Consider the following 22,509-nt stretch of genomic DNA (forward strand, 5'->3'; position numbering starts at 1 on the left):
GCTTGCAATGTCTCAAAACATTTAAAACATGCAACAAAAGCAAATTTTGCCTTCAAACAACACATCTTGTAGTCAAATCACTGTGTGGTTTCAATCAATCATTACACACTGGACAACAAAATGCAAAACATACTTATCAAAATTAGGAGTTTAAGCCTTCATTTTTGCTATGTCTGTTCCGGTATCAGAACAACTGTGAAAATACTAAATGTATTGAATAGCTTTTGTACTGTTTTCTTCACCAAATAGGCAATACAGAACTTTCTCTAAATGTGCTTTAGATCCATACTTCTAAATAGCAACACAGAACAGACATGGTATCTCTTATGGATAATGAATGGTTGCTGACTGAGGAATTGTGTAAAGGAGGTTCACACAGGTGTATCAGAGATTCAGACTTCTCTACCACTTCTGAATAGATGTTTTCCTTTTGTTTAACACAGGGAAACCAATAGAGTTTGGGGTCTTTGAATGACATCTGTGTTAACTATTTTGAAAAAGGGTGTGAGAAATATTAGAACCCAATGAAAACGTGTGAGCAGATTTGCAAGAGATGACTTCTGCTGTGCAAAGAAGGTGTTAATGAAGACCAAGTAGATCCCAGTTTCTTTAAGCAGGTCAAAGCAATCGAGAAAAACTGAACATTTATAAATGTATCTATTAAATGTTAATAGTTTTACTTAGCAAGGCTAACAGTGGTTGCACTAGCTAGTACAGCGGTAGACCAATTAGAGTTGAGGCACAGTCGTCACTCACGGTGGCCTCTGTGTTGTGATTGGCAGTCGAGCTCCCCTGTGGGTGGGATGATGGACAGCATGTCCCAGAAGTACCAGCAGATCAACCAGCTGTTTGAGGAGCTGCGCGTGCTGACGCAGGACACGGAGAACGATCTGCGCAAGCTGCAGCACAACCAGGAGTACTTCATCATCCAGTACCAGGAGAGCCTGCGCATACAGGGTAACAATTACACACACACACACACACACACACACACACACACACACACACACATGCAAACACACACACACACAGGGAGAGGGAACTCAGCTTTTCTAAATAGAGAGCGAGGTCACACAATGGCCATGCATGTAACCCCCCATACACACACTAAGCGGCACAGACACCAGTGTTAATGCCCCTGTCTGTGCAACTTATGGAGCAGCTTGGCAAGACAATCCACATGAGTTTATAAAGGATGTTCCATAATTCTCTGCTGTAATGTCAAATCAAGACAATCCACATGAGTTTATAAAGGATGTTCCATAATTCCAATCCACATGAGTTTATAAAGGATGTTCCATAATTCCAATCCACATGAGTTTATAAAGGATGTTCCATAACTCTGTGCTGTAATGTCAAATCAAATATGAAGGCTTTTAATGAATAAATGAGAAGATTCAAATAATAAATGGGACTGTTTTAAATGTAATTATACGTTAATATAGCAGCAAGCAGCAAAAATGGGCTCCAAGCTGTTTGTCCAAATGCTGTTTGTCCACCCTCTATTGTAAGTTATTGTAGAACTTCCAAACTGAAATAGTAGTGACTGAGAGGCAAAGAAATGTAGTGGATGGTCAATTATTGTTGGCATGTTTGTCCTAAATATTAAAGAGATTGTTACATTTGGGAATCAAATCAGGTCAGCTGCATTCAAAAGGGTGGTGTCAACACAGCACACCACACAACCACTGTGGCCAAAGCACGTCTTAGCCCGAGATTGCAACCAGGTTTGCTGATGACTTACATTACAACTTGGGAGATGGAACTGAAACTAAAACTAGAACTGGAAACAAATGGTTATATTGACCAAGGGTGTTAATCTCTTATTTCCTGTTTACATTTGTTTGTTTTTAAAATGGGTGTCTTAGGTGATCAGATGACAAGTGGTCAGTTCTAGATACAAGTGTGAACAACCACCCAAGACACATTATGATCAAACCACTTGCTGAGATGGTCAGGGACACATGTGACCACATGTCGTTTGTAATGTCACTTGAACCATGAAAAAAATTCAGACATCTCGGGAGCTTGGTTGAAGGTTGCCTAATGCAGTGGTCTTCATAGATGTGTTGAGATTGTTCAAGAGGAGAAGGCCTAGTTGTGTTGGAGGAAATGCAGTTAAATAGAACTTCATCTCCCACAATACAGTGAGCTTTTAGGAGGAATACATCGGCATTGATGATGGCGATGCAGATTGATCAGAGGTGAATTTTGATTGATCATAAAATGATACAATTTGTCTTAGGCTAGGCCACACTTTCTGAGAAATGAGCCAAAAGATGAAAAGATCGAATTCATTATGACATAGTCACCTATGGGTGCAGTACCTCAAGTTGAGTTGTGGGGGGAACCTCAAGTTGAGTAGTGGGGGGAATTAAAGATCATGTTTCATGAAGTTACATGACTTTTAACCTTCTGGTTTCTTTTAACAGAGAAAAATATGGAATAGTAATCCTAAAAAAACCAAAAGGGTTCCTTCAGCTTCTCTGCTTGAGCCCTTATGATAGAACTGGACAAATCTAAAATAAAGTTGTTAGTAAACAGAAAGGCCTAGGGTCATACACATGCATGTTACACGTAATGCACACAGGAGGTGTGAAGAAGTGTCCAAGGGAACGAGAGGGGGTGGCAGGGCTGAAGTGAGGGATAAGGGATTTGACCGGTTTGGTTGTGGCAGGAAAAATTGTACTCACAAACGTTCAACAGAGATGATGAAACCCAACCCAAGCAGTTTGGCTGTTAGATGCGTCACCTCTGGGTTCCATGGGTAGAGAGGGCTCCTGGATGACATATACAGCACTTAAACCAAACTGCTATAGAACTGAAGTCTGCACTGAACTGGAATTTGGTGAAATCTGACAGGTATATGGGAAGACAAACAAGAGTGTCCAAGTGTGTAAAAACACTCTGGTCAATGTGTTTATACAGGATGCTGCTCTGCTCGATAGTTTGGACAGCGAGCCACTAGCCGCTGTTTGATTTGGGGTAGCCGTGGCCTACTGGTTAGCGCTTCAGACTTGTAACCGGAGGGTTGCCGGTTCGAACCCCGACCAGTAGGCACGGCTGAAGTGCCCTTGAGCAAGGCACTTAACACCTCATTGCTCCCCTAGTGCCGCTGTTGTAGCAGGCAGCTCACTGCGCCAGGATTAGTGTGTGCTTCACCTCACTGTGTGCTGAGTGTGTTTCACTAATTCACGGATTGGGATAAATGCAGAGACCAAATTTCCCTCACGGGAATCAAAAGAGTATATATACTTATACTATACTGATTTAATTTCCGTGTAGACCCAGCTGTGCAGGCTGAGGATCATGCAGGAAAACAAAAACAAGACACGCCCACCATGCACCTGTGCAGTGGGCACAAATCAAGCCCTATGAGGTGGAAGATGTGGAGACAAAAAACATGTGTGCAGAATTACTCTCATGAATGTCATGTTTAATTAGTGTTTCCAATCAGGCTGTTCTCAAATGAATAAAACATATCCACAGGCACTTTACATTAATGAAACAAAACACTTCAAAACAGATTCCTTAAAATAAATTAAATGCAGATTCCCAGTTTGTCTAACCTAAGGCTTTGTATTAATGATAGAATAATGTTGACATAAATGAATGTGCATTGATTAATGTATCCAAGCATGCTAACATTGGTTGATGCTATTTTCGTATTCAGTATGTATACCCACTTCCACTACAGTTTTTTCAACCTTCCACCCTTTTCTCAAAACTGTAAACACAAACCCCCATTCTCTAACTACATTCATAAGACCTTTGACACTTTTTGCAAAACTAAACAATCACCTCAAAGCAAGTTTTAACTGTGTTCAAAACCAAACAACAACAATGTCTTCAGATCATTCACAATGCAGTCAAAATGAAAACACTACTGAGCAGTCATTACACACTACATGAAAATTGAAAGCACAGTGTTCAGGGCAGGGCATATAGCTGCAGGAGAAATGTTTATTGTTTACACATAAGACCAGACCTGTACATTGAAGATTTTTTTCTCTCCACATTGGGAAGTACACTCAATGCATTTTGCACTGGAAATCAGAGCAAAACATAATTTCTAAATAGATAATACACTGCACTGAAAAAGCAGTGAAACATTCGTGGAGACAAAATAGTCAAACAAAAAAAGAAAGGAAAAACCCTAACCATCCTTTCACTGACCCTGCATGAGTCTGGACACGTCGGGTGACTGACCCTGCATGAGTCTGGACACGTCGGGTGACTGACCCTGCATGAGTCTGGACACGTCGGGTGACTGACCCTGCATGAGTCTGGACACGTCAGGTGACAGACCCTGCATGAGTCTGGACACGTCAGGTGACTGACCCTGCATGAGTCTGGACACGTCAGGTGACTGACCCTGCATGAGTCTGGACACGTCAGGGTACTGACCCTGCATGAGTCTGGACACGTCAGGTGACTGACCCTGCATGAGTCTGGACACGTCAGGTGACTCAATCAACTAATGTTGCTCAAATCTCATCTGCTACGTTTGGTCCTTGTCTTTGTTCACATGCTCCTCCAGGTCTTCCGCTATCTCTTCCTCACCCTCGTTCTCTTTCTCTACAGGCTTCCCCTCCCACCCTCACTCTTCCTCCTCCTCCTCCTCTCAGTGCTGCATTGCCTTCACTTTCTGTTCTTGACAAGAACTCACCTGTTGTTCAGTGTTAAGGACTGACTGTTGAGTTTTACAGTTATGCACCACAAGTGTCTTTACACCCGATAGTTGTGTTTGATCAATTGGTTCATGGGTGTGGTATTGTGGAAGGTAGTGTAATTGCAAAGGGTAGACATTATCTGAGATTTCTGTGTCTAAAGTAGAGAAATATGTGGTGTTTTGCAAAAATTGTGAGGCTGACAATGCACTTATAGTTGTGCGTGCAAATCTGGCCGGATGTTTTGTTCCTTTAACTGTAAGGTTTTTAACTGTAAGGTTTAACTGTGGAAAACTTTTGATTTTAGCTTTTAAGCAAACATGTAAGCATGTATTCACCCATAATCCTCTTGAAGATCGACAAACTGCTTAGAGCAGTGACCCCTTTACTGAGAATTCAAACCATTTGCCTGAAGTTTGTGTGTTTTGTAAATTCTCTACTCTTTAAGCACCTTATTAATCCCATTGCGTTATTACATCAGTGTGTGTGTGTGTGTGTGTGTGTGTGCGTGTGTGTGTTTGTGTGTATGTTAATGTGTGGATGTGTGTGTGGTCTGAGTAATCAGACGTTGTTGCATTTGCATTGTGTATACAGCTGCTGAAAGTGTTTATTTATGTGTTTGTTTGTTTTTTCTTGTCTCCTGTGTGTGTATACTTGTGTGTTTGTGTGTATTTTGGTCAATATATGTATCTGTGTATTTGTCTGTTTGTGTGAATATGGCTGTATGCATACACTATATGTGTGTGTGGGCATGTGTGTATGTTCTGTGTGTGTGTGTGTCTGCGTGCATGCCTGCGTGCGTGTGCCATTGTGTGTCTGTGTGTGTGTCTGTGTGTGTGTGTGTGTGTGTGTGTGTGTGTGTGTATGTGTGTGTGTGTGTGTGTGTGTGTGTGTGTGCAGCCCAGCTGAGCAGTCTGGCCACCCTCCCCCCTGCGGAGCGACAGCTGAGAGAACCGGCGCTGCTCAGCAAGAGAGCCACAGTGGAGGCCTGGCTCACCAGGGAGGCCAATACACTACAGAAATACAGACTGGTACCGTCTCTCTCTCTGTCACACACACACACACTCACACACACACTCTCACACACACACACACACACTCACACACACACACACACACACACACACACACACACATGCACACACTCTCACACACAAACACACTTCCATCCATATTGGTGTTTTTATTTGTCACGTTATCTCTCACCTATAATCTAATAGCCATTTCCTCCCTCGCTCTGCTCTCTCTGTGTGTGTGTGTGTGTGTGTGTGTGTGTGTGCATGTGTCTTCAACTGTGTGTGCACGTCCGTGTGTGTGTGTGTGTCTGTAGGACCTGGCTGAGAAACACCAAAAGACATTGGCCATGCTGCGGAAGCAGCAGACGGTCATCCTGGACGACGAGCTCATCCAGTGGAAGAGACGCCAGCAGCTGGCCGGCAACGGAGGTCCCGCCGAAGGAGGCCTGGACATCCTGCAGTCCTGGTACACACACTCTCACACACACACACACACACACACACACAAGCACACGGACACAGACAGAAAGAGAGAGAGAGAGAAATGGGAAGAGGAGAGATAGACTTCTCTGCATAGTCTGTCTGCCTCTTCACCCCCTCCATGTTTGGATACTGTCTGTCCACTAGCCACTTTTACCACTGTCTTTCTGCCTCACTGTTTGCGTGCTATATTAGCACATTAGCACATATGCATAACCACACTTATACCTTTTCTTAAAATAGTTAAATATATAGATATATAGACTCTATTTCTGCATTGTTGCACTGTTGGACTTACTCATTTGCACTATCACCATGGCCACTATCACCATTGCACTATCACCATGACACTCATTCACACAGAGCACCTTACCTTACCTTACTATGCACAGAGAATCACAGGCTCAGTCCCTGCCTCAGTCATTGCAAGCGCCTCTGATTGATTAATCACCACTATGTGGATACTGTTTTTAGAATTGATTTAGATTAAGTGTTAGTTAGTATAATTTGTATTTTAGTATATTTAGTATATTCTTTATCTTCTACTGTCCTTATTGCTTAGTTGTGTTTTTATATTATATACTTTAATTACTTTTTCTGCTGTTAAAGAATGTGTATGTGTTGTCTGTATGCTGCTGAGACCTTGAATTTCCCCTGGGGATCAATAAAGTATCTATCTATCTATCTATCTATCTATCTATATATCTATCTAAATGTGATTCATGTGCTTTGCATCACACACAGCTTATACACATACTGTAGTGCATAGCAATGAAAACACACTTGGATTCACAGTCACACACACCCAGAGACATAAGAGATCATACATTTGAATCACACACACACACACACACACAGAGACCAAACCATTTAATCCATCCATCCAACCAATAGCTCCATCTTTATCAGTCCACTAAGCACTGCACTCACTCTCTACAGGCAGACTGTACATCAGCATCTGTAGTGTTGCATGTGGTTTACAGAGTAGTGCGGACTACACATGTGCACAGTATGCAGCTCACAGGGCTCTGTGTGGCGTCTAGTCTACAGTAGTGCATACATGAGGTGTTTGTGTCCCTGTACCATTTTCTTCATGTGGACATAAATAAATGGTTAAAGTGTGTGTGTGTGTGTGTGTGTGTGTGTGTGTGTGTGTGTGTGTGTGTGTGTGTGTGCTGACAGGTGTGAGAAGCTGGCTGAGACCATTTGGCAGAACAGGCAGCAGATCAGGCGAGCGGAGCACTTGCGGCAGCAGCTGCCCATCCCCGGCCCCATCGAGGAGCTGCTCACCGAGCTCAACGGCACCATCACCGACATCATATCAGCCCTCGTCACCAGGTCTGTCTGGGGTGGGGGGGGTGCCTGCCTGTCTGTCTGTCTTGACTGTGTGTGTGTGTCTGTGTGTGTGTGTGTGTGTGTGTGTGTCTGTGTGTGTGTGTCTGTGTGTGTGTGTGTGTGTGTGTGTGTGTGTGTGTATGTGTGTGTGTGTGTGTGTGTGTGTGTGTCTGTGTGTGTGTGTGTGTGTGTGCATGTGTGTGTGTGTGTCTGTCTGTGTGTGTGTGTGTCTGTCTGTGTGTGTGTGTGTGTGTGTGTGTGTGTGTGTGTGTGTGTGTGTGTATGTGTGTGCGTGCGTGCGTGTGTGTGTGTAAGTATTCGTGTGTTTGTGTGTGTGCTTGTGTGTGGGAGAAGGCAGTTTCATATGATTGTAGACTGTGTGTTTGGTGAGTGACAGTAAAATTCAGTAGTAATTGTGCTCTGACGTGACTTGTTTGTATGTAGTGTTGTGTGATGGTTGTGGATGAGATGGATGCTAACTCTATGGGGACCACCGGAGAGCAAGGGACAGGGACGGCAGGGGACAGAGGGAGGATGACCCAAAGACCTCCTAAGCCATCTTAACATGAGCTCTTTGTCTGCCTCTCACTGTCAGGAACACAATCACTCATACACCCTGTGTGTGTGTATTTGTGCATGCATGTGTGTGTCTCTGTGCTTTCTGCGAGAGTGTGTGTGTGTGTGTGTGTTTTGCCTTTGGCTGTGGGCTGAACACAACATAGAAAAGCAATCAGTGTCTCATTGAATGTATGTCAAGACACTGTGTCACTTTCAGGGGACTAAGCAGAGAAACTGGATGTGCTGTTTCTGTTTTTGCTCTCTTTCTCTCTCTCTTTCTCTCTCTCTTTCTCTCTCTCTCTCTTCTTCTTAATCTTATATCTGATAAAAGCTGTTTTGCTTTTCAAGAAATAAGTCACAATTGAAAGAAAGAGGTCACTCGAACAAACTGACTAGCAAACTGGCCAATCAATTCAGCAGCCACACACAAACAGTCTGAACAATATGTTAGGGCTGAAGAGCTGATTGTATTGTTGCAGCAGGCACAAATATGTGAATATCTGCCAGTATGGGCAGGGCTCGAAATTAACGATGTCCCGACGTCCCGGGGACCATAAAAAATGCTTCCTGGACACAATAGAATGTCTGGGACAACTCTGGGACAGTAGAAAAAAGGGCAAAGCAAATTTCAAAATAGGTACTTTTTTCCTAAACTGTTCACATGGGAATCTAGACGTATCTTTCTCGTCTGAATAAAAGAAGCGGTCAGCTGATCTGTAAAGAAGCGGTTTTGTACACGCAGCAACACTGTTTAGGCTACTGCTCTTCAAATCACTGTAGGCTACAATGTTATTTTTGGTACAAATATAGTAAGATACCCAAATGGGCTGGATGCTTGCGTTTCCTTAAGAATCCGCCGTATTGGTTAAATGACTATTAACTCATAGGCCGACACAAAAATAGGGCACGGGCGGTAGACCTAATGGGTCACTTTGCTATATAGAGGTAAACTTCCCTAACTAGCAGGCAGGTAAATGGCATAGGCCTATGTTTTCATGACATTGTGAACATTTTTGACTGATAGTGTAGGCCTAAGGTTAGGCTACACTGGTGTTCTAAAAAAAACGTGTTTTCACGTTTTCACAGACAAACGTCACCAATATCATGCTGAGCTAAATAGCCTACTGCAACTGAGATTTGACAAAACGATAGTGTTGCAAGGTACAGTTATTTAAGTTAGCATTTGACATTTCGCTGTGGCAGTTCTAAGGCTAGGGGTGTCCAAACTGTGGCCCGCCACGCACTTTAATCCGGCCCGCCGAGCATTTATTAGTTTATCATAGATCCGGCCCGCCACACACTTTAATCCGGCCTGGCGAGCATTTAGGTTATCATAGGCCGCTCGCTATTTTTTCCAGCAATAGACGACGTTGTGGTTAATTTTAGGCTAGCCTATTGCAAACTGCTTTGCACTCTTCTTAGAGAACGTTTACAATGTAAAAACAGCTTGTTACATCGAGATACATGGTTGCAGCAGATCTAACTACGTTTTGCTACTTCATTTAATTGGGAACGCATTTGAGTGTGCACAAGGTGAGAACGTGGCAGGAGAGTAGCCTATCTGACAGCTTCGTGGTAATTTCCCACGCTACTTTTGTTTTCACTGAGATCTGTGGCCATGACATCACACCAAACTGACATTGAAATTAAAGACAAGTGAAAATAGATTATTGACGGAATGTTTTACAACTCTGTCCTCAAAACGATGGACAATGAACGTCTAGTGCAACCTCAAAAAAGAGCCAAAAGCGCAATCTCTGAAAATGAGTGTTGTGTGAAACAGCAGATGATTAATGTTAATAAAATGGTGTTTAATAAATTGTTCAGAACTGACATGGTGGACCAGAACGAGTTAATTAAGTGATGCAAATTACTGATTATTATGCTGTTAATTATGTAGAATGGAAAACTGGTGTTTAAGTCCGGGACAGTGCCAAGCAGAATTCGGGACAGCTGCGGGACACTGAGAAAAAAAGTTTATTTCGAGCCCTGAGTATGGGGCTCTTGTGCTGGCCTTTGTGCATGAGGACAGGACTGAGCTGGATTTAACTTGCATGCTTATTGGGAAATCCACAACAATGTATGAAAGAAGATAATGTGTTGCTGTTTTCTTTGTTTGTTTTTGTGTGTGTGTGTGTGTGTTTGTGTGTGTGTGTGTGTGTGTGTGTGTGTGCAGCACCTTCATCATAGAGAAGCAGCCTCCCCAGGTGCTGAAGACCCAGACCAAGTTTGCGGCGACGGTGCGTCTGCTAGTGGGGGGCAAGCTGAATGTGCACATGAACCCACCGCAGGTCAAGGCCACCATCATCAGCGAGCAGCAGGCCAAAGCCCTGCTCAAAAACGAGAACACCAGGAAGTGAGTTCACACACACACACACACACACACACACACACACACACACACACAGGTACAAAATAGATAGTGTATAATGATAGTTATCTCCTCAGCCATGCGCTGAACATACATGCATGTAAACATCTGGTAGACAACTGTACAGTACACCTACAGAGAAACACATATTTATATAGTACAAACTATTATAGAATACATGGATGCAACTGTTCACATGCAATACAGACACACATACACACACACACACACACACACACACACACACAAGCACACACAGACACACACATACTGTATACACAAACTCAGTCAGACATCCTGTGTCATGGTGGGTGTTAGAGCATGCTATTTAGAACAGCACAAATGGCTCAAGAGCAGTCTAGTCTACTACTGTAGTGATCATGAATTTTTCAATGTGATTCATCTTTCCTTTATGCCTCTCTTTCCTCTCCTTCTCTCTCCCTCTGTCTTTGTCAACCCCCTTTCTCTCTCCCTAACTCCAAATCCCCTTATTCCCCCCTTCCTCCTCTGCTCTCCTCTCCTCTCCTCTGCTCTGCTCTGCTCTGCTCTCCTCTCCTCTCCTCTCCTCTCCTCTCCTCTGCTCTCCTCTCCTCTCCTCTCCTCTCCTCTCCTCTCCTCTGCTCTCCTCTGCTCTTATTCCACCTCTGTGTCTCCCTCCTCAGTGACAGCAGTGGAGAGATCCTTAACAACAACTGTGTGATGGAGTACCACCAGACCACGGGCACCCTCAGCGCACACTTCAGAAACATGGTGAGATGGAGAGCGCCTCAAGTGGCCCAAAACACCCCAGCACCGTGGTGGCCTAATTTACAGTGGGGGCGTGAGAGGGATGGTGTGTGTGTGGGGGTGGGGCGGGGGTTGTAGAGGGTTAAGACAGCTGGAAGATTTTTACGTGTGAGGAGGCCGCCATGTTAAGTGTGTGTCAACAGCCACTGACAAAACTCCTCTGAGGGCCAGTTTCATCTCAAGGTTGGCAGCGATGGAATACGCGATGTTACATAATCCAACAGATAAAAGTGCCTCCTTCACAAAGGCACTGATCCATCAACACTGGGTTCAGATCACGTTTGAAGAATTAAAGAGTCTATTATAGGATTTAGGCATGATGAAAAGCAAGGAAAAGCCAAGCATGACCTCCATAGTCATAAAATGAGGTGGACAGTGTTGCTTATTAAAAGAGATTATTCTATTGATGTCTCCTTTTCCGTGTCTGTCTGAATGCCTGGCCCGCTTAGTGACCCTTGCGTTTTCTCCCTCCCGTAGTCCCTGAAGCGGATCAAGCGTTCGGACCGGCGGGGCGCTGAGTCGGTGACGGAAGAGAAGTTCACCATCCTCTTCGAGTCCCAGTTCAGCGTAGGCGGCAACGAGCTGGTGTTTCAGGTGAAGGTGAGCCAGCGCATCAGGAGATTTCTGTGAGTGGCGGAGGAGGAGGAGGAGGAGGAGGAGCGGCTGCTGATTGGTGGGGAGAGCTGCTTTGTCGTACGCTGATTGCCTCAGTTGTACCCACAGCACTCTATACACTGTGAAAGAGGTTTCTGTCAAAAGCCGAGTAGGTCTTTATCCTTTTCTTCTCCTTTTCTTTCTGTTCCTTTTCTTTCTTCTCCTTTTCTTTCTTTTCCTTTTGACACTTAGCAAAGCGTTTGGGTCGGAAGTGAACTGAGCTCCAGTGCACTGGGTGCTGGCAATTTGTCACTTCCCTGGGAGTGCTTTTTGGCCAGTGAACCCCTGACCTTGACATTGTTCCCCCTTCAGTGTTCAGAGAGGAAAGGAATTAGAGCAGTGAGAACAGAAGGTAGCGGGGTCAGCCAACACGGGAGGGAGGCCACACGGAAGACACACTTATTCTTTTGAGAGCAGACAGGGGGCTTGACCTGCACTGGCCTCCTCTCTTTATTCATTTGCTTCCTTCTCTTCTCTTTCCTTCAATCTGCCCCTCTCGTCCCCCTCCCCGCAGACTCTCTCCCTACCTGTGGTGGTCATTGTTCACGGTAGCCAGGACAACAACGCCACGGCAACAGTCCTGTGGGACAACGCTTTCGCTGAGCCGGTGAGTTGGGTGCTGTGGTGGTTTGGTGTATGCCTGGTGACCTTTAACCTTAATCCCAGTTGTTGTTAATTGTTGTTATCCAGAGGAAGGCCATGAGAACAGTGGTGATGGACAGAAATGAACCCAAGCACTCTGACTTTTATGCTACTCACTTTCATACTTTCATACAGGAGGCCACATCAAAACATGAAGACAAAATAATCTCTGACTAGATTTTATAGAATTTCAAACTACTTGCTTTAGGCCAACATAAAATGAGCTTAAATCAAATGACATTACTATAATAACCAGGACAATCCTCTCTATGCCCTCCGTGTTACAATGAATAACACATAACGCTGGTATATTGGCACTAATAACATAATAAAGCTTTATAAAACTCACCATACAGATGTTTTGCCAGATGTTGATGTTTATCCGATGTTGCTGAGTTGGGGTAAACTTCCGTCTTGTGCAGAGCGCGTAACTGTGTCACCCCCGCGTAAGATGAACACAAGAATGGTCATGAATAGAGAGGGAACGCATCCAGTGAATCAGCTGTCCTGTGAATGGGCTCAATAGAAGCCTCTGAGCCTCCTCAGGAAGAGGAACCATTTGTGCATTTCACAGTGTAGAATTATTTCTCTTCTTTCTGAATGAGAAAAAGGTTGAGGTGAATATGTAATGCTTTTGAATGTTCCCTTTGTACAGTACTTCAGGAAGGAAAGGAAATTTACCAAAAGAAAAATCTTACTTACTTACTTATTAAGAGTGTCTGGGGTTCAAAGTACAACATGATGTAGGAATTCCCCTTTCACCAGCTTTCAACTTATTTTGTATCTATTTAGCACTAAGAGGGTACCCAATCAGCTTAAAACTGATGAAAAACATCAACAATGTGACAGCCTCCATTGTCCTTATTGTAAGTCAGTGTGGCATCCAAATGAGTTTGAAGCTGTTATTTGTCAGGTAAAAAGAATTAGGGTATGTTGCTTTTCATTTAGGCTTTGAAATCTAAGTTTCCTCCTTTACATGTGTGAAATGAGCAGCAGTGTAGTGGTAGAGTGAGGACTCAGCAGCAGTGTAGTGGTAGAGTGAGGACTCAGCAGCAGTGTAGTGGTAGAGTGAGGACTCAGCAGCAGTGTGGTGGTAGAGTGAGGACTCAGCAGCAGTGTGGTGGTAGAGTGAGGACTCAGCAGCAGTGTAGTGGTAGAGTGAGGACTCAGCAGCAGTGTGGTGGTAGAGTGAGGACTCAGCAGCAGTGTGGTGGTGTAGTGGTAGAGTGAGGACTCAGCAGCAGTGTAGTGGTAGAGTGAGGACTGCTTGAGCATTGCTTGGCTCATACTCTGTTCTTCCTGTCTTGTCTCTCTCTCTGTGTGTGGTACAGGGCCGGGTGCCCTTCATAGTGCCTGATAAGGTGCTGTGGTCTCAGCTGTGCGAGGCCCTGAACATGAAGTACAAAGCGGAGGTGCAGAGCACCCGGGGCCTGTCGGAGGAGAACCTGGTCTTCCTGGCCCAGAAAGCCTTCAACAGCTCCAGCGGCAACCCTGAAGACTACCGCAACATCACCATGACCTGGTCCCAGTTTAACAGGGTAAGATGGCTCGCCAATCACCACATGGGGGCTACTGAAACATTGACACCTTATAGACCTCTGACCCGTGCTTTGAGGGAATGCAACAGTCACAGGCATTTGGTGAAGAGAGCCTTGTAGCTTACAGCCAGGCAAACACTCTGGTACTGGCCTGGTTTTAACCATGATTGAAAATTGTAGTGTGGACTGTTGAGGACTGTGATTTAGCGGGAGGTTGAGTGGACACAGGTAATTAGAGGGTACCAGGGGTCAGGCCTACAAGACCCTCCTGTGTCACGCTCAAGTGTCCCCCACCAGGAGGCTAAATCTACCTGACAGTGTCCAATCAGTTGGTCTATATGTAGTGTCACTGTATGAGTGCATTTTGTACAGATTGCACACATATTAACTTGTAAACGACCCACACACACGCACTGCTGGAGAGGACAAAAGAACAGATACAGTAGGTACTCAATGATTAAAAACTAACCAATGTGGACTTTACACACACACTCACACAGACAGACACACACACACACACACACACACACACACACACACACACACACACACACACACACACACACACACAGATACATGTATGTTTTTATCTGGGAGGGGAAGCTTTATGTGTTGAGAGATGCATGTGTTTGAGACATTTTATTCTGGTAATCGCTGAAGTTGTGTTCTTTCTGAGGACATCATGATCTAGATGAGAGGAAGAGACAGAGGGGTTAATAGAGAAAGAGAGACAGAGAGAGAGAGAGAGAGAAAGAGGTTCTAGACAGACCTCGTGAACTGGACAGTACCTAATGCATTTAGTCCCAGCCACCGTGATTCCTGTTAAAGTCAGCCTATTAAATGAGAGCGCGCCGGCGCATGTGTCCTTTGATTAACTGGTCATGGCTGGGTCCAGCAGCAGGAGAGATATCAGCCCGCAGATTAAACTGTCATGCTCAAGATTGAAAAACAGGAATAAACGTCCTCATCAGCCCAGTTAGGCCTAGTTTCAGCATATCTCTCATATTCTACCGCCTTGAGGGATTGATTGGTCACTCGCCCAAGGCAGTGAACACATTTAATATAGTTTAGTTGAATGAGTGTTGTTTTTTTGTTGTTGTTGCTTCATTGGTCTGTTTTCTGAGCTTATCTGCTTGGGACAGAAATAGCTGTACAATTGGTACAGTGTATTCTGTGGCTAGTGACATGGAGGAGGGGGCTCTTTGGGTCTTCCTGTGACCAGTAAATAATGAGGTTATTTTTTAGACGTGTCTGTAAAGTAGCTATTTTCTGCCTTCAGCTGCTTTACCTCTTAATTATGTCCCAATCGCCCACTATGTACAGTATGTGTAAGCACACACACAAGTGTCTTTTTTTTCTACTACCTTTTCATCGTCTCCAAACTACAGTAGGAGTCATCAGCACATCAATCCTATCTGATTCATCACAGCATGTGTGCGCATTTCTGCTCTTCCACCATGGCCTTTGGTTCACAGCAAGAGCTCTAATTTCACCTTTCCTCTTGGGTTGGAGGGCTTGTTACTCATGGCTTGTTTCACCATGGCATCCTCAAAGGTCCGCTACAGGGAGGAGGCCTTGCTAAACATGCAGAGTCGGTTTGCTCATTCCTGTAGATTCTGACCCTTATCTCATCTAGGTGCTTCATGAGATTAGGGTGTCGTCTTGTTGTGTTATGTACATACTGTATTACCACTTCAGTTTCAGATATCATCTCAAAGGTGTGATTTTGTGGTTTTACAAACGTCCTCACAAATTGTGACTCCAGGGGATTTATTCATTTAATTTCTTTACGTAGTAATACATTATGAGCATGACATTTTAATCCCCTTTCCTTCAGGAAAGTCTGCAAATGAGAAACTTCACCTTCTGGCAGTGGTTTGATGGTGTCATGGAACTCACTAAGAAACACCTGAAGCCTCACTGGAACGACGGGTAAGAGATGGGTAGAGCTATGCACTACTCTCAGTGCTTATGGACCCTTTCAACAATAAAAACAAAAACAATGCTTGAACGTTCTATTTGGGCCCCAATCTACTTCCTCTGCATTAAGATAACATATGGAATGTTAAAAAGGAAGCCTTGTGGGGCCAACTATGATGCTGATAATGGAACTCTCTTGAAAGGGTCCATATGTAATCCCATTATTCCACTTGTCCCTTTATTATAAACATCTATTAACAACATACAGTTAAGAACAAAATTATTCATACCCCTGGCAAATATTGATTTAATGATGATTTTCTCTTGACCAATATGTTTGTTGACTGATATTCTGATTCTGATATTGTTCTGAATAATTTTGGACATGCCATTTTTCATAAAAATGTTAAAAGATAAATATGCTTCTTTTTTTGATTCCATGTTTCTACCACATTGTCTTACAACCTTTTGGCATGTGCCAGTGTCATTGTCAGTCAGAACAAACATATTGGTCAAGAGAAAATCAACATTAAATCAATATTTGTCAGGGGTATGAATAATTTTGTTCTCAACTGTATATATTCCCCAGTGACACACTCAAATGGCATTAAGAATGAACGTGTCGGTGAGATTGTGTACAAATGTATAATGGAAGAAGATTTGGATAAAAAGGAGGATGCTTTGGTTTAGCAGTGGATGTTTGATGACTTTTGTGTCTTTTTGAGTGTTCTTGGCACATTGTGTTTGTGTGCCTACCTTGATCTCTCAAGTTACTGGCCAATCCTGTCCACTTGCTTAAACCCTTGTCCACTTACAAGCAAAACCCCCCATGTAGCTAACAATTTATCTCTTTTGCCATGGAAACAGGATCTAGTAGCTATGCTTTCACCTATATGGGTGGATAAAGAGGCTTATTGGCTGTGTTGCTAGATGTCCAGCATTTCAAGTAGGCTTTCATGCAATGCTCACATGAACACATGCCTATAATAGACAAAGTACTGCTGCAAGAATGTTTACAGTGTGCCCTTGGGCATGTCATCTCTACCATTAGATCACTCTTTCATTATGCATTGTATTTACTTTTGTATGTTTATGTGTTTTATTATGGATGTGCATTGTGCACGTTCCTACTGTATTTATGTGTGTGTGTGTGTGTGTGTGTGTGTGTGTGTGTATGTATGTCTTTGTTGTGTGTGTTTGTCTGTATCTGTTTGCTGATGGTTCCGTGTGTGTTGTCCTCCAGTGCGATCCTCGGCTTTGTGAACAAACACCAGGCCCAGGACATGCTGATGTCCAAACCCAACGGCACCTTCTTGCTGCGCTTCAGTGACTCAGAGATCGGCGGCATCACCATCGCCTGGGTGGCTGAGAACCCCAACAAAGCAGGTAACAATCTCTCTCACTCTCTCTCTTTCTCTCTCTCTCTCTCTCTCTCTATCTCTCTCTCTCTCTCTCTCTCTCTCTCTCTCTCTCTCTCTCTCTCTCTCTCTCTCTCTCTCTCTCTCTCTCTCTCACACACACACACACACACTTATACAGAGACTTAGACATATACATGTACACACACATGCATATGCATACATACACCCCCCCCCCCCACCACCACCACCACCACCACCACCTACTCACCCACACACTGTACACACACACACTAAATTCACACACTCACAATTTGATCTCAGCATTGCTCTGTTTGTCTGTCAGGAGAGCGTATGGTATGGAACCTAATGCCCTACACGACCAAAGACTTCTCCATCCGCTCGCTGGCAGACCGCATCAGTGACCTGAACCACCTGCTCTACCTCTACCCTGACCGGCCCAAGGATGAGGTCTTCTCCAAATACTACACCCCACCTCTCTGTAAGCAGCCATTTTGCTATCCATCACCTCCCATAGGATTTATGTATTTCAAATACAAGGGTTCTGCTGAGGATGAGAGTCCAGCAATGTGCTAAACCAATGCAGTCAAAACGAAAATTGTTCATTTGATGTCTTTTCTTTCTTTCTTTCTTTCTTTCTTTTCTTTCTTTCTTTTTTTCACTTTTGCACACTACCTCGGCTCTGCAGCCAAAGCAGTGGATGGCTACGTCAAACCTCAAATCAAACAAGTTGTACCAGAGTAAGTGTGTGCCCTCTCCTCCCTTCACCACATCCAGTAGAGAATGCTGATTTGTCATTAAGTCCACCTCCGCCACCTCTCCTCTGCATACGAGTAGCATCATTATTACTAGCATTTCTAATGCGCTAGTGAGCATCCGCATTAGCGTATTAGCCTCACCAGCGGGTCGGAGACACTCAGGCCTTAATGGTCACCACAGGGACATCCTCCTACTCAGCTGCATTTGCCTTTGTAGACCGCCACAGCAGGCTTAGTAGCAAAGATTCTAGAACAGAGCTCTGTTCTAGAATCTTTGGTTAGTATCATTAGCTTTAGCAGTTGCTGAGGGAGTGATATTAGATGCCATGTTCAATAAAGGCGTGTTAAAAGTCACTGTGAACCCCAAAGCCAAAATAGGTCTTGGGTTGTATCTTACTGTCTTTTTTAAGGACATTGTGAACCCCCACTAGCTAGCGAGCTAGCCATCAAGAAACCAAGCTAAACACATACAGGGCTCACAATAAAACGGTCGAGCAAACACATTGTTCAAGAGAAGTTCACCCAAGGGTAGGCTACTTACAATTTCAGCAGCAACAAAGCCAAGTCGGAGTCCGTTTTGCAGTCTTCTTAGAAACTACAATCTTACTACATTTTCGAGGCCTTCCGCTGAGTCACATCCGGATTTCTTCGGTCCGGGACCAGAAAGTTGCATATTCGGTTTTTCCGCGGAGAAGCACTAGGGGGAGACGAAGCACCCTCCAAAAGACCCAGAAAGTGTTGTAGAACCATCAGAACAACTCTCAACCTGCATAATTAAGGTCATTTTTGCTAAAATTGTTGCATAGGGCCTCTTTAACTGTTGTCATTAGTAGTGGATGGCAGGTATTCTTGCTACATTAGCAAGGCTCACAACCAGCCTGCTGTCCAGATTGGAGAGGTTGCTCCACAGAGTGAAGATGCGAGGTCCTGGTCAGGTGAACACTTGTTGCTGTGTGGCTGAAAGCTCGGTGTAGATATCTGTCTTATTTCTTTGTGTACATGCACTGCATATATAAATGTGCGGATGCCCATGTGTCCCTGTGTGTGTTTTTTGTGTTTAGATTCACAACAGCCAATGCCGACCCTGCAGTCAACCCAACCTACATGGATCACGCTGCATCACCTGCTGTTAATCATCCACACAGCTACGGCCTCTACCCACCCATGTGAGTATAGAACATGGTGCTGGCATCTAGACCAACAGGGTCACCAGGTTTCCTAACACTCGGATCATGTTTGTACACTGTCTCAACCACATTATTTGAACGGGCCCTGGCTAGACCCTGGAGACATTACAAATGTTACAGTTGACTGTTTCATAACTTTCTGTTTCAGCTAGCAGCAGGGTGTGTGCCTTTGAGCCCCATAATGACTGTTTTGTTGCCTGTGTGACAGGAATTCAGCTCACAGCTGTGAGTTCATTGACACTCCTAGCACCAAATCAGTGATTAACCTAACAATGTGTTTGTTGTCTGATCAAACAGGACCTTAGACATGTACTGTATTCGAATTTGAGTGGGTGGGATGGGTTAGCACAGTTCGCAGTCCAGTTACAGTAAGTAGGCCTGGATAGTTTCAGCTATGACCAACAGCAAAGTCCATCTATCTCTGTACAAATATGTTTTGAGTTCTCATTGAAATCTGTGCATTTCTTGGATGTGCTTTGCAAACTAAGATGCAAGTGCAGGTCTGTTGTCCTGATGATGTAACCCTGATGTAACTTCATCAATTAGGACGGTTTTTACTTTGGAGGGCAGTAGTCCTTAGAGCAGCTCGAATATTTAGAATGAAAGTGGTACAGATTGGCCTCAGGGATCTTTTCCCCCTTGTCTGTGAGTGACCATTGTGTGTGTAAGCCCCCTGCCCTCTACCTCTGCCTCTTCCCCAGGAGTGACCCCATGCTGGACACTGACGGCGACTTCGACCTGGATGACACCATGGATGTAGCACGGCATGTGGAGGAGCTGTTACGCCGACCGATTGAGAGCCAGTGGAGCGGCCAGCAGTCCTGACCACTGGCCTTTTGACCTCTTACCTCAGCCCCCTCGCCGCCCACAGCCCCCTCACTGAATCACCACCCGACCCCCCCCCCCCCCCCCCCAAGGATCGTCTGCGTCTCATGCTGCCCGTGCTCACACCTGTGTCTCTCTCACTGCATTGGCGCCGATGTGAAATGTTGATAATGGTTGTGGAATTCAATATTTTCTCTTCTCATTTGTTTTGTGTTCAGCGTGCTTGCTGCCTGCCTCGTTTTGTACGGCCCCACATATGCCAGAAAGAGACACAATCATAAGGCCTAAAGCTACACCCAGTACACTATGCTACAGTGCAGCAGTAGTGAAGATGACATTCGCCAGCCATGTGATAATGTCAAGAGAAATCCAAACAAGCACATGCATGTTTTTTTTTTGTTGTATTACTGTCAGTGACTGAAATATCCCAGATAATGCATTGAGAGTTCAGAAATGTACCTGTCTTTTTTTTTTTTTAAATCCAGGTGTAGTTCATTCATGATAGTAACTGTCTTTTGATAAGGTGTCGTGAAGGATATCCTCTGATCTGCCTTGACTGACAATGTGTATGCTTGTCTCCATACACACACACACACACACAGACACTTGCACACACACACACACACACACAGACACTTGCACACACACACACACACACACACATACGCACACATACACACACAGACACACGCACACACACACATTCTCACACTCTGTCCTTAGTCTGTCTCCCTCTGTGTCCTCTGTGCCACTGTGCAGTCCGTGTGCTTCTGTTGACTCTGTTGTCTAGTTCAAATATGACATTCTCCCTGTCCAAGAGTCCCTATCTTCAGTCCAGCCCCACCGCTCTTGTCTCTCTTTATGCCTTTGATCTCCGTGACTGAGCCTTTTGGCCCTCTCCGCTTGCTGTAGTAACTGTGACCGGCCGAGTTGGTCTAAGCCCTACAACACGGCTTAGAGTGAGGAAGAAACCGATTTAGATTATGGAGGTGTTCACTGTGTCCCCTTTGGGAGTGCTGAATATGCTCATCCTTTTTAAAAACTGAAAAGCTTTTATTCAAAGTGTGTCTGGGTGGCCATTACACAAATCCACATTGTACGCTTATGGTGTAAGGTAAGGTTCAAGTCTATATTTGATGGTGGAACAATTTGCAACTGTAGCAAGTTTTTTTTTTTTCTTTAAAGATCAGTTGTCAAAACTTTTCTGCACTATGCATCCATGCTTGATGAAGACCTGAACTGTGACTGTAGATACTGTGCTGGAGATACAAGATAACATTAGAACATACTGGAAGCATCATTAGGGAGATGGGGGATTGAAGATAACATTAGAATGTGCTAGAATTGATAAGGTGATGAGGGATTGAAGATGACAGACCACGGTAGAAGAGTGATTGCTCAGTGTCAGAATTTGGACACACTCTCTACCTCTTTCACCCCCCTTTCTCTCTCTCTCTCTCTGCACACAATCTTGCTCACATGAAAAATGCAATTCTCTCTCTTTCTTTCATACACATTCACAAAGCACACACACACACACACACTTCTCCTTCTCAGTTTGTCTCCCAGTAAGTACAAGATGCTCTTTACGCACACACACACACACACACTCAGGAGGTATGAAGTATTGGACGGATCTGTGAAAATATTGAGAAAAAAAGAACTAATCCTAAACATGCAATGTCATGAATTTATCTTTGTACAGGTCAATGCTAATGCAATCTGTTTTCTTTAACACTTTATTACACAAAGCTCATAGTCATGTCCTTTTAATCGGTCACCTGTGCACTGGCCTGTGTGTGTATGTGAGTGAGTGAGTGAGTGTGTGTGTGTGTGTGAGTGTGTGTGTGTGTGTGTGTGTGTCTCAGTACCCTTGCAGAACCACCAGCCCTATCAGTTACAGCCCTTATGCTTGTGTGGTTCAAATATTTCCTCATGTGAGCCTTGCCTTTGGCTTTATTTTTCCCACAAGTTGGGATTGTCCAGTGCGCGTACTCTGCTACTGGCCAAACGGTTCACTGATATGGAGGGTGTTTCGGTTGCACACGGTCAGCATTAGCACATTAACACCAAGTGGCTGCCCTTACATTCTACCAGAAAGACTCAGTAGACAGAATAGAATCAGTTAGCGATTTAATTAGTAAAGGAACGGCTTGGATGCAAGCATGATAGAGTCCTGAATAGGTAACAGTCTTTGGCGTAGGCCCCGTCTCGGATCCGTCCAGCGATGAGCGGATCTCGTCTCCTGCCGATGGATGAAGGCAGGGGCGGGGAGCCTACCCCCCACGACGAGACGGGGACCAACTGGTGGCGGTGGCTGAAGGAAGATGTGGTAGGCAGACCGTGCCCGATGGACGTGGACTGCTGGCAGAGGTGGCTGGAGGGGAGGT

At 44.5% G+C, this 22,509-nt stretch overlaps 1 protein-coding gene across 2 annotated transcripts in view; it reads left to right on the forward strand.

The window, feature by feature from the left end:
* Window positions 1–21,611, forward strand: part of stat5a (signal transducer and activator of transcription 5a) — a 114,787-nt gene extending 93,176 nt beyond the window's left edge. The window contains exons 6-20 of one of the 2 annotated variants that reach the window (XM_042086388.1): window positions 783–957; window positions 5,571–5,701; window positions 6,001–6,152; window positions 7,349–7,504; window positions 10,236–10,415; window positions 11,093–11,180; window positions 11,694–11,816; window positions 12,385–12,477; window positions 13,844–14,050; window positions 15,888–15,982; window positions 17,214–17,356; window positions 17,675–17,830; window positions 18,038–18,089; window positions 19,169–19,273; window positions 19,443–19,989. In XM_042086388.1, coding sequence (XP_041942322.1) covers window positions 783–957; window positions 5,571–5,701; window positions 6,001–6,152; window positions 7,349–7,504; window positions 10,236–10,415; window positions 11,093–11,180; window positions 11,694–11,816; window positions 12,385–12,477; window positions 13,844–14,050; window positions 15,888–15,982; window positions 17,214–17,356; window positions 17,675–17,830; window positions 18,038–18,089; window positions 19,169–19,273; window positions 19,443–19,446 — 1,860 coding nt within the window. In that variant the 3' untranslated portion in view covers window positions 19,447–19,989. The other variant, XM_042086387.1, reaches the window with a different exon arrangement.
* The last annotated feature ends 898 nt before the right edge of the window (window positions 21,612–22,509 follow it).

Source organism: Alosa sapidissima, chromosome 3 (assembly GCF_018492685.1).
Source record: "Alosa sapidissima isolate fAloSap1 chromosome 3, fAloSap1.pri, whole genome shotgun sequence".
NCBI classification, from domain to species: Eukaryota; Metazoa; Chordata; class Actinopteri; order Clupeiformes; family Clupeidae; genus Alosa; species Alosa sapidissima.